At 40.8% G+C, this 13244-nt stretch overlaps 2 protein-coding genes across 2 annotated transcripts in view; one reads left to right on the top strand and one right to left on the bottom strand.

Annotated features, from left to right (window-relative positions):
• The window catches only part of si:dkey-247m21.3 (5-hydroxytryptamine receptor 4), a 52649-nt gene extending 44401 nt beyond the window's left edge, over nt 1-8248 (bottom strand). The window contains exon 1 of the mRNA XM_037753644.1: nt 8169-8248. The gene's annotated coding sequence lies outside the window, so the exon portion shown is untranslated. The remainder of the gene's footprint in view (nt 1-8168) is intronic.
• Nucleotides 8249-11134: 2886 nt separating this feature from the next.
• LOC119478781 (putative cytochrome P450 120) overlaps nt 11135-13244 on the top strand; it is a 28106-nt gene continuing 25996 nt past the window's right edge. The window contains exon 1 of the mRNA XM_037753742.1: nt 11135-11550. Coding sequence (XP_037609670.1) covers nt 11361-11550 — 190 coding nt within the window. The 5' untranslated portion in view covers nt 11135-11360. The remainder of the gene's footprint in view (nt 11551-13244) is intronic.

Consider the following 13244-nt stretch of genomic DNA (forward strand, 5'->3'; position numbering starts at 1 on the left):
AACAAATAACAGTAAAAAGCTTCTTCCCAAAAAGATTTGACGCCAAATCAAACATAAATAATAAAAGCAACAACTGGTTAAAATGGCATTAATTCATTCTCAGATGTATATTGGTTAACCTTTCAACATAAGTCCAAGTATTCAAAGAAAACTCCTATCCACACATACAAATCTCGTTCCACATACATTCTACTATTGATAACATTTAGCTGAGAAGTGTTACCTATAAGCTTTGTCCAGCACCAGTGAAGAGATTGATGTGCAACAATAAACCATCTCATTCAACTCATTTACATATAGCCAAAAAAAAGAAGAATAATCTTCCCTGTTCCACCAGGAAACAAACCCTCACCTGTCTAACTTTTACCTACTTCCTTTAGTCGGTAACATGTAGAAGGTCAACAATGATTCAGGTATTTCCAACACAAGCCTGAAATGTAATTCTAGCTGTGTTAAGAGATAGACATACTAACAGCTACATCTGTGTGGTGGGGAGACAAGGAAGTAGCTTGGAGATTTTATAACCGTAGGGGTTCAGTAACAGTTTCAGCTTCAGAAGGTCTTCAGAACAACTGACACTTATTGAACATTAAGTATTTGTCCATTTGGAGAAATCGAAGGTTTCACTCATTGGCTGTCCGCAATTTCAATCACAGAAATTTCTACTCACTTCTTGACGAAACCAGTGCACTGTGTTTTATTAGTCCAGCGGGAAACCCCTGTTCACTAAGATGGTACAATACAGGTATTCTACAAATCAATTAAATCAACTAATACTGTCAGCACTACATTGCATCACTTTGTGTAGTGTAAAAGTGAGGTAAAAATATCTGGCTGTCATATGCCAGTCAAAAAAAGAAAGCCATTAAAGAGGACCTATTATGTTTATTTTCAGGTGCAAAAACAAAATCAAAAAAATTCAACTCAGAGCAGAAAAGCTCCTGGCGTCGTTTACTTTTTTTTTTCTCAACGTGGTGACTTTTGCTGGAGCTTTAAGACTTTATCTGAACAGAAAACAGCAGGAGGCAAATTAGTGCGGCACTTGAGATATCGGGAAAGTACTATTAACTATTTGGGTTGCGTACAGTTCATGGTTTGTATTAAGATAATGCTAGCACTCATTTGGTGGTTGCCTAGCAACAATATATAAATTATAAAGATGCAGCAAACTGCAAAAAACGCTCTGGCAACCAAAAGGCAGTGTGGCATGCCTCGCTTTTTCCATTTGCAAAACACGCTCTGTCCTCAGCTTGCTCTGATTGGTAGGCAGGTATCATGCAAAGGTGTTACTTGGTGACATCACCACATTTTGGAAGAAAAGGCGGGACTTCAAGTGAAGCACTTCAGTCAGTTCAGGAGCAGTGTTACTGTGGGGGGAGAGTAACTTTGGGCTTTCTAACTTTGCAGACCTTTTACATGCACAAAAAAACCCTATATAACACACTAATGGAAAAGGAAAAAGCACAAAAGCATAACAGGTCCTCTTTAAACAACATTATGGCTTGCAAAAGTATTGCTATAACAACCCCACATTCCTCCTCTCTGCATCTAGACCTACAGAGCACTAGCTAGCACACATAGTGCTTGTTCAGGTGAAGGTGTAGTTGTGTGTTTCTCAGTGGGTGGAGTTACTTAGTCACACGTTGTTTTTTTCATACCGGAAAAAAATAAACGGCCGCAAATGGCTTCCTAAATGAGCCCTGAGCTCTTAAACAACACTGACTGTGTTTCGACAAACTGTGAAGAACAGAAAGTATAGAAGAGTCTGGATGACTGACACAAATGTAAAGGAAAACTGACTGTGATTATCCTTCAATACTGTATCCGCAATATGACCAAAACAAAGAGCATATGTCAATGTTGACAGCACTGTGTTGAATTTACTACTGTCTATGCGATAACTTATCTCTGATAACCAAGAGCCAAAAATGGATATATTGCTTTAGGTGAGGTGACATTGATAATGAATACGGCCTAGCTAGCGCTGGGAATCAGGCTAATGAGTTGGCGTTGGTACAGACGGCCTAAAATTAGCCCGAAGGCGGTGGCGGCTCTCTCCTAAATGTCTACAGGGAGCGGCTAATAAGGACAGGCGATAGCAGGCACAAGAAGTTAACTGTTTCTGGGGAAACGCAAAGATCATGCAGGGCTGATCCCTTAAATCACTTTTTCTGTGACTAACATACTGTTTTACCTTCATTCGCCAGGGGCGAGTCACTTGAGTCTGTCAACACCAGTTTGTTTCACCTGCCTGATTCATTTACAGATGCTCATACCTGGGAAGTGGCCAGTGCTGTCCGTCTGGTTACGACTGCCAGCTACAGTTGGAATTGTATCTTGCTTAGGCTTTCAATTTTTGCATAAGGCAGGAGTGATTATTTTCTCCAAAGATGATTAAATTTTTTATGAAATAAATATTCTAATAATGGTTAAATCACCATGACGGCTTGTTTTCACAAATGGCCTTTTGTTTATTTTTGTCCACCATTTGGGACTATTTATCCCTGGGAAACAATTTAAGGGAAGATGAGCAATGAGCAATATGAGGATTTATTCTTATTGTCAATGCTGAATCGGACCAATGCTGTGCGTTTAAAGGATTACACGGTGCGGACTCCATGTAATATGTTGTACCTGTGGACAAAGCCAAAAGATGTTGGCAAGCTAATGCTGGTTTGGACAAGATTTACTGAGAACAGGAGACATGTCAAGGGAAAGCAGTGCGAGCCAGAGAGGGGATTTAAACAATGGCCTATGGGGAATTGCTATTGGATGACACAACTGCATCAGAATTGTTTGAAAACACTACATCCCGTGCGACAGCTTGGACATACACCAGTCTAACTAAATAGAAGTAATCTCTTAATATCTGTAATACTTTATGCTTTAGCAAAAACTGCAGGCAAACAATCAGAACAGAACAGTGGGAAGATTATTTTTGGGGCATTTTATGCCTTTATTTGACAGTGACAGTGGAAAGACAGTAGGGGAATGACAGCAAATGGTCCGACCAGCTGGGAATCAAACTGGGGACTCGCTGCGTGGGGCATTTGCGGCCATATGGTATGCGCCCCACACGACGCCTTCGCGTCGCCCGCTGAGCTGCCATTTCCTTTTTTAAAGATTGTTTTTCAGGCATTTTTTATGCCTTTATTTCACATTGAAAGTGGTGAGAGACAGGAAACGTGGGGAAAGAGAGTACTCAGGGGACTCGCTGCTAAGGGCATTTGCGGCCATGTGGTATGCGCCCTAATCACTCGGCTACTTTGATTTTTATTATGTTTGATTACATCAATTAAATTGTATATATTTCAAGAGAGATCAGTGAATGAGACCCTAAATCCACTGTCCTCTGTTGCCATGTCACTAGCCAAATACATACTGTATTTCATCCAAACTCGCCTCATCCTTCATGAAAACAACATGCTGGAGGAAATCTCACAAAATGATCTCTGCTCACTCTACTTCTGTGTGACATTATGGAGCCAAAATGTTTCTGTTTGATTAGTTAATGGTTAACTTAAAGGTACAGTGTGTAGGATCTGGCGCATTTGGCGGTGTGGTTGCAGATTGCAACCAACTGAGACTTCTCCCATGTGCCAAGCTAAAGGACAACTAAGGTGGCCGATGCGCAAACATGAGAACAGTGTTTGGTTTGTCTGTTCTTGGTTACTGTAGAAACATGACGGAGCAACATGGCAGACTCCGTGAAGAGGACCCACTCCCTACGTAGATATAAACGGCTCATTCTAAGCTAACGAAAACACAACAATTCTTATTTTTCAGTGATTATACACTAAAGAAACTAAACTGTAAGTGTCACAACTGTTTGATGGGACATCACAACTCTGTTACATGTCTGCAAAAGGTAGTAACTCACCCAAAACACCTCATTCATGCGTCAAAACCTAGTTATTGTGTCTGTAAATTGGCCAGTGCCACTAAAATCAGAAGTTGTTTTGTCATCGTGTGAGCCGTACTGGTCAAAATGTTTAAACGTTTTTTCACCATGGCACTCAACCCCGGAAATGTTACTTATATACAAATCTCTGTTTTGTTCTACTTTTTGTTGAAACTGAGTACTTACTGTATTATACCAGAACATCAGTTTTGTCTAGCTGATTGCTGTTGTTTATCTGCACTGAGCTTTTTAGGTTTCCGATTTCAACGGAGGTCAAAGTTTACTGAAAGTCAAAAGGCCTGCTGTAGTGCATAGAAAAAGGATATGCACATTATTGTATGTATACAGTACATTTATTTGTGTGGAAATGTGTTACATGTACTGTAAACAGAAAATTACCCTTTGATCTTTCATGTGAAGTCATATACACTAAACAGAAAATTTGCCACAAAATGACATCCGTGTTAAAAATAAGTGAAGCAAAAAACAACAAATTGTACCTCCTCAAAGTACGTAACAACGTGTTACGTTCATCATTTTGCGATGTCATGGCGCAAACGATGAAAGAATGTTTAGTAAGTAAGTTATTTAAGTTGTGAAGAGGATGAAAATTATACTGCTCATCAGTTTTGATCAGCAATATACAGTATGTGCAAGTGGTTATTGGACTTAGTCTTTTGCACATGTGCCAAAACACGTGCAATTTGCATGAATGGGAGAAATTCGAATCTGTTCAGAGATTTGAATTTACTGTTTTGAAAAAAAAAAAAAAAATTCTCATTCAAGAATTGATCCAAAGGGAACAAGAAAAACTGTAATATTATATTCCATTTCTGCCAATAGGTCCAGCTAAATGGTGCACACTGTTCCTTTAATGCAGCTGCGCTCTCACAAAGGTACACACCTCACTGGGACTGACAAACTTTTGTTTTCAGTAAATTTGTGTTAGACAGGCTTAGCGTGGGTTGGTAAAGGTTAGGAGTTTAAAAAAAAGCTTGAAAACACATCATCAGAGGTTTCCTGCACTTGCCACCTGGTTTCTACACCTTTACAACACTGCATTATTTGGCTGTCACTTAGGACATTATGCTCTTCTCACAACTTTTCATCATCTCTCTGGAACACAAACACATGCTCACATAGCGTAAACTACAATATAGAGTGCATCAGAGCAGTACAGTCAGTGCTATTACAATGTTTACGGTCAATTAAAAGCGCAATCAATGCTGAAAAGCAGCCAAATATACAGCAGCCGCCTACCCCTGCTCAAGTGCTTTTGCATCGATGGATGGCGTGTGTGTGTGTGTGCATGAGCATACAGTATGTGTGGCTACAGTATTAGGTGAGTGTGTGTGGCTCATGTTCCTGATGGACAAACTACACTGTAATAAAGTAACAAGGACGGAGAAAAAATTGCAGCACGTCAGCAGCGCTGAAATGTCAGCAATCAGTTCGCCGTGTTCAGGATAATTGAACAACAGCAGACCTTTTCATGTGTCCAGACAGCCAGCAAAACATTTTTTGAGACGTTGACGTGAAATAAAACTCTTACTAATATTTCCATGAAAGTCTCAACAGGTCAGCTGACCCAGCAATGACTGGGCAGGTGACCCTGGTCTTTTTTTTTATCCATGGCTGATGCAGAGGACCTAAAGTGTCATCCAGACTGGATTATTGTAGGGTTTTGTCGTCAGGCCTGACACATGCTAGAACTAAAAAGTCTTCAAATGGTTCACGTTGCAGCTAGAATCCTAACTAAACCTATAATACACCAGTGTTAACTTCCCTTCATTGGCTTCCTATCCATGTCAGATCAGACTTTAAGGTATTTTTGATGACTTACAGTACAAAATTGTAAATGGGCACACCCCTTCCTACCGGTCCGATCTCCTTAAACCTTATACTCCAATCAGGACTTGGCGTCACTTTAGGTTCTGCCATCAAAATCACTACAGTTACCCTTAGCGTCAATTTAGGTTTAGGCAAGAAACCCACTATAGTTAGGTTTAGAAAAGAACTACATGGCTGGGCTTAAAACTACTATGTTTGTTTGCAAACACGGGATATGAACGAACGACTGATTGTAACGCGACACAAACAGCGGTCTCCTGGATGAAAGCCTTTGTTAGTTGGACCCATCATTCCCCCCCTGGGAATAAGAACGGACTGGCAGGCCACAGGGCCTTCTCTTCCGTGCCCCCTTGGTGCATAACCTCAGACAGACATATTCTTGCCTTCACTTTCAATGAATTGCTTATTCTTTTATTATTGTCTCAGCCTCAGTGTATCATTTAAATCCTAGTTTGTCCTGCCGATGAGAATAATGTAAACTTCTGAAAGCCACTGCCTCTTAATAACCCTCTGCTGTTTGTGTCCCACAAGCACAGCTGTCTCTCTGCCTCTCTTTCTTTCTACTCAGGCTACTCTGTGCCGGACCATCGGCCGTCCTGGGACCTTCTCTCTCTCTCTCTCTCTCTCTCTCTCTCTCTCGTGGCTGTTGGTGCCTCATCCACATGTTGGATCTTGATCCAGGAGATTCAGCCTCTTTTCTTGTCTCTCTCTCTCTCTCTTTCTGTGTCTGTGCTTGTTTCATTCTCCTATCAGTGTGAATGATGTGCTTCAGTTTTGCTTCTTGTGTGTTTGTGCAGCATGTCCTGTCCCTTCCAGGCTCCACGGTGGTGAGGAGGTTGCAGCTCTGGTACCTGGAAGCTGCTTGACATCCTCCCAGATTTTTTTTTTTTTTTTTCTTCTCTAGAATTTCACTTAAAACTGTTTAAAAAATGGTAATTTCTTAAAAAGAGAAATACTTGTCAAGTATTTAATTCAGGAGTATACAAAAATAGGCTTTACCATGTGGTTATTTCATATAGACTATTTCTTAATTGAATTACCAGAAAACATGCTATATCGTGATATATATCGTTATTGAGATGTAAAATGACCTATGTCATGGTAGAAGATTTTGGCCATATCGTGTAAAATATCCTATGTATATTTTTTGTCATTTGGATTGTCTATAGGCCTACTGTCAATTATTTCTATACACACAACATACAGTGTAAATGCCTGTCCATCCAGGGAGATCCCTCCTCAATTGCTCTTTGTGAGATTTCTTCCATTTTTTCCCTGTTAACGTTTCTTTTGGGGGAGTTTTTCCTTATTGAAATCGAGAATCTAAGGACAGACGGTGTTGTTTGTAAAGCTGCTTGAGTCAAATTTGTGATTTGTGATATATATGGGCTATATAAATACTGTAAAATTGACTTGACTTGACCCTGAGCTCTCCTCCTCTTGTCCCCTCATAACTGTCTTTTTTTAACCTATTGCATCACATGCATACTGTATGTTTACCCATCCATACTCTCAGATGGACACACCTCTCATAAAACATGTTAGATAAGACCAGATGTTTAGCTTAAGTTTAAGCACTTATTCTGGGGGGGCAACTTTCTTTGAATGTGTACTAAATATACAACACAAATGCTGTCTTAATGCAAAGTGATCTGCCTGCAGTCCATTAAACTCTGCTCCTGCATGTGGACCAATTAAGTTCTTCTCCATAAAAGCTAATGTAACTTTCTATACCTGTACACTATATTTCTATCTGTATAAACATCTTGGCACCTGTACCTAATTTTGTTTGTGGTTTAAATAAAAATAAATAGCAGCACTACAAGTGGTGAAATCAGGGACATCAGCTCATTTTGAAAAATAATTCATAGTTAGAGACTAATAGTATAAAACTGATGTGCAGTAAGTGTCCTCTGAGGGGGGATACATAATGACCATCAAATGTAGTTCATTTATAAACTATAATACATTAAACTGTTAAAAAAAAATAGTAATTGGGCCAACGAATGAGTCAAATAGTGAATGATAATTACACAATCATAAACAACCAAAATGAAGTGTATTGCATTTGAGCATGGGGATGGAAACTAGATTGATTCACCACTTAAATAACCTGCTGTCATAAGTGTCAATGAATAACTGTGTCAATGATAATTAGAAAAAAATGTAAAACAGTATATATTGCAAGCAAGCAACCAGAAAAACAATGCACATTTGAATTTTCACTTCTTTAAATTTTACTTAGCCTATAATTAAATTGTCATTATCTGGTGTTTCAAGTTGAACTCGACACAGCAAAAACATGACTCTGTAACATACTACAAATTGAAAATCCCTCTCATAAACATTACTTCTTCTACCTTTCTTCCTTTCTTCCTTCTATCTTGTCAAAAGTTTTCATGGAAGCTGCTCTCACCTGTGCCGGGCTCCTCTCCTCCTCCGTTCCTCCGGTCCAGGCGCACCGGTGCTGCGTCCTGGTGTCTCTCATAGTCCGACTGAAAAGAAGAGAAGAAAAAAAAAAAAGTCCGATCTGAACGAGCTGCAGATGAGTGACACCGGGCGACAGTTCTGCCTCGTGCCACTGAGAGAGAGAGAGAGAGAGAGAGAGAGAGAGAGGTGATCAATGCTGCCATCATGTGGCCTTATTATGATGAGACAGATGAGATGCAGCTACACCAGTTCAGGGTGTTAAGAAGCCCTGAAACCAGTTGCTTTGTGCTTGAAGTGGAGAAAGTGTCAGTCAGGGCCGGCTCTAGACCTTTTGCTGTACTAGGTGAAATTCAGATCTGGAGCCCCCCCCACCCCCACCACCTCCCCCCCCCCCCACTGCGCTCTAGGGTTAGGTCAGGGGTCAGCAACTCACGACTCCATAGCCACATGCGGCTCTTTAGCCTCTGTCGAGTGGCTCGCTGTGGATTTTTAAAAATGGAAATGAATAACTGTTTGTTTTTTTAAAATTCTAGGATATATAGCTGATATTCATGTTTTTCTAGTGTTTATATTCACACCATGAATGAGAGAGTGATGGCGAATGCATATCAATTAACACCTTTTCAGTGCTTGTGCACATACATTTGGGTATCTGGAGTGCCTACCTACCCACAAACTGGTAAGTTTACCAAATCGCCAAATCCTACACACTGTAAGAATCCATAATGGATCATTCAACTGAAAATCCTAAATTCTGTCAACAACGTTATAAAACTCTTCTGTTTTTCTGTGTTTCTCCCGCTAATCCATCTGTCTTCAACGACACTGTCCCCACCTGCCCGGCCTCCGTGGACGCAGAGTGATGACAAGACTGGTCTTACACTCATCATCACGCATCTCTCTCTCTGTATATAATGACACACTATATGTATATGTTAAGGGCAGCACAGTGGCTCAGTGGTCAGCACTGTCGCCTGTATGGAGTTTTTTCCTAATCCAAATAGAGGGTCTGTGGATAGATGGTGCAGTATGTTGTACCGACAAGATAAATGTGTGGTTTTAGGCTAAATAAATTACATTTGAAATGCATTCCTGAAAAGCTGCTAGGTTGTTACTCACCAAGATTTAGACGATTGTGTGGTATTGGATGTTTGACACCTGGAAAAAAAAGTGCATCTACATAACACAAGTGTCAAAAAGAAAATGTTATGCAGTGCAAAGAGGACCTATTATGCTTATTTTCAGGCGCATACTTTATACTACTACATATTTGGGGTTTCTACTAGAACATGTTTACATGCTTTATTGTTTAAAAAAACCTTGTCTGAAATGCTATATTTGAGCTCCTGTCCCTTGTTTGAGGGCGTGCCAAACATGCCGCTAGACAGGTATTATGTAAATGTGATGCTTAATGACATCACCATGTTACGGAAGAAAAGGCGAGACTTCAAGCAAGGCGTTTCAGGCAGTTCAGGAGCAGTGTTTCTGTGGGGGAGAGTTACTCCCTTTGATCTGGACTTTGGGCTTTGTAACTTTGCAGACTTTTCACATGCACAAAAAACTATATAACACACTAAAGGAAATGGGGAAAAAGCTCAATAGCATAACATAGGTCCTCTTTAAATAATAACATTTATTGATTAAAATTCAGATCCTTCTGCATCTTTGCGTTGTCTTACACGGTTCTTCTTTTATGTGGTCCCATGAGCAGATTTTAAAAAATGTTGGATTATTTCACAAATTCATTGCTTTATATTTTGTCTGTAATGTTTCACGTTGCAGCTAGAATCCTAACTAAACCTATAATACACCAGTTTTAGCTTCCCTTCATTGACTTCCTATCCATGTCAGAGCAGACTTTAAGGTGTTTTTGATGACCTACAGTACAAAATTGTAAATGGGCACACCCCTTCCTACCGGTCTGATCTCCTTAAACCTTACACTCCAATCAGGACTTGGCGTCACTTTAGGTTTTGCCATCAAAACCACTACAATTACCCTTAGCGTCAATTTAGGTTTAGGCAACAAAACCACTTTAGTTAGGTTTAGAAAAGAACTACATGGTTGGACTTAAAAGTACTACGTTTGTTTGCAAACACGGGATATGAACGAACGGCTGATTGTAACGGGACACAAACAGCGGTCTCCTGGATGAAAGCCTTTGTTAGTTGGACCCATCATTCCCCCCTCCCACCCACCTTGTGTGTCTTTTTCACGCTTTAAACTACATCACCACACTCCAGGCGCACTTTCTCGGAGCATTTACTGTTGACACGGATGGGTTTACGTTCTACTAAATGGAACGCACGGGTTGTTTCATACCTATGCTAAAGAGTGCCTCGTGCTGTGGTAACCAACACCAACGGCCGTGACAAAGCCTCGGTATTTGACGCCCTGGGAATAAGAACGGGCTGGCAGGCCACAGGGCCTTCTCTTCCGTGCCTCCTTGGTGCATAACCTCAGACAGACATATTCTTGCCTTCACTTTCAATGAATTGCTTATTCTTTTATTATTGTCTCAGCCTCAGTGTATCATTTAAATCCTAGTTTGTCCTGCAGACGAGAATAATATAAACTTCTGAAAGCCACTGCCTCTTAATAACCCTCTGCTGTTTGTGTCCCAATAATAACAAAATCTATGAGTAAAATAAGTCTTAATTGGTGAATTGTTAATTGGTGGATTGAGATGTTATAGGTTGACAGATTTACTGGTTGGTAAAAAAAAAAAAAGTTGATGAAACATTTCAAAAAACAACTTGAATGAATATACAACCATAAACTGCCAGGGCCCTTTAAGATGAGCCAAAAAATGAGTCATGATAGTGATAATAGCTGATTTATTACAGTAGCAGCGGAAGTATTACTACATTAGTAATTACAAAGAACAAGGAAACAGTAACGCATCAGTAACAGGAAACCCTAAATTACGGACATCACCTGAACGCGTCACTCGGTTACCTCAGACAGAGCAGTGACGGCAGGTGACATGGCAGTAATACGACACACAGGTGCTGCAGAGAGACTCGCGGATTATAATGATTAACAGGCGATGGCAGCGGGATTTACTCTGAGTTTTAGTAAAGTTTACAGTCTCTATCGTTTGAGCAAAGATAACTCGTTAATTGAATCCACCTTTATTTGTTTTTTAAAGCGCAAGTGCGTCTCCAGTCCAACCTGAATGTCTAGACTACCAGGAAACGCCGGTGTGTCGGTGCTCGGAGACAAGTCTCTGGAGTTCTACCGGGACCCGGTGAGCTTCTGCCGGCTGAGGATCGAGAAACACCGGAGCAGAGTGTTTCTGTGCCGCATGCTGAACAGACCGACTGTCTTCATCTGCTCCGTGCAGGCGATGAGAGAGATGCTGTGTGGTAGGCTGTGTTATTATGTGTGTGGATACAGTGTGTGTGTGTGGCCACAGGTGAGCAGCAGCATCCTAGGGAGTTCAGCAGCACACCTTGTTGTTGTCAACGAGAAGTAAAAACAGCAGTATTTCAGTGGTAATTTATACATTTTTTTGTGGTGTGCGTAAAAGTTAGAGGGAATTATTGGTAATTTAAAGGTCCCATATTATAAAAAAAAGTGAGATTTTCATGTAATTATAAAGCAGGTTTAAAGGTCTATTGCTTGTTAACAGCGACACCTGTGGCCGTTAAGTCAACGAAATACAGCGTCGGGCTCGCGCTTGTGCTCGCTCTAAATATACCTGAACGAGCTTCGCTCAAAACAGTGAGGCGACACACGTCAGCTAAAACCACAATATCACTCTATATTTCAGCTGCTTGGCAGTAATGTTAGCTGACCAGACGAAGGTCTCTCCATGAATCAATGCTGATCCTAGTGTTGGCTTTTCCTGCATCAGCAAAAGCGAGTCGGTGCCGAGGCTGAAGCAGGAAGAGAAACGTTATTGCCTCACGACTGCGCCCGCAGGGAGACACCGTCACCCGGTCGGAGACGATAACGTTTCTCGCTGCGGAGCGCCGTCACTTCACAAGACACGGAAAACCTCTGTTGGTCTGGAGGAGCTGCAGCATTTATTTCTGCACAAACGTCCGCATGCACGTCTAGTAGAGGTGGAGCGAGACAGCGCGACTGGCGCGGTGTGTGAGTGAAGGCAAGCAAGCAGAGAAGGAGAGACTCCGGCCACATGCCAGCGCGCATCTGCGAGCGCGCATCTGCGAGCGCGCATCTGCGAGCGCGCATCCGCGAGCGCACATGGATCCCGACCCGGTAGATTTATACGCTTAAAAAGTTTCAAACAGTCCCTTTAAGTGATATATAAATACTGTGAATGTATCGAAACGCTCAATCCACAGGGAAATACACAGAGCCCGTATTCAGAAACTCTGCATTCGAAACAAGCTGTCAGGATTTCTGTCCATTTGTGATGTCACAAATATACAATATTTAGACCCTTTACACAGATTTAAACGTAAACACTCTAAATGTGTCCCAGTTAATTTCGTGTTTGCAATGTATGTGAATGTCATCAACTGACAGGAAGTACATATGGACCCAAGCTGTTGCCTAGCAACGCAATCCTGTCGCAATTCCGTCGAAATACGCTAAAACGGAGCGTTAAGGACAGAGGGTAAATACAGGCATATTCAGGCCGACAGTATGAGGAAAATAAAGTTTTTTTTTAACAATACAGCATGTAAACATGTTCTAGTAGAAACACAAATTAGAAATATGAACCTGAAAATGAGCATGATATTGGACCTTTAATAGATTAATTTTTTTAAATTATCTGTCACTGGGAAATTCTCTGTATCTGTAGTTTCTAGTAGTAGATCTTGTCTTGACCTTGCATCAGGATAATGAGTCAGATTTTGCTCTCAGACAAAAAAAAAAAAAATTCCTTTATGGAGTAATATTCACCCCAGGATTAGTCTGATCTGTCATGGGAGAGACTCGTGATGTTGCTGGAGAGGGGGGGAGAGGATGTTACTGAGATGAAGTTTTATTGTAGTCTGCTACCTTTCATGTGTTGTACTATGAAACATATATGATATATGAATTATTTTCCTAATATTAACGTCGACCAATAAGACGAACTACAGAA

The sequence above is a fragment of the Sebastes umbrosus genome, chromosome 19 (assembly GCF_015220745.1).
Source record: "Sebastes umbrosus isolate fSebUmb1 chromosome 19, fSebUmb1.pri, whole genome shotgun sequence".
Lineage (NCBI taxonomy): Eukaryota > Metazoa > Chordata > Actinopteri > Perciformes > Sebastidae > Sebastes > Sebastes umbrosus.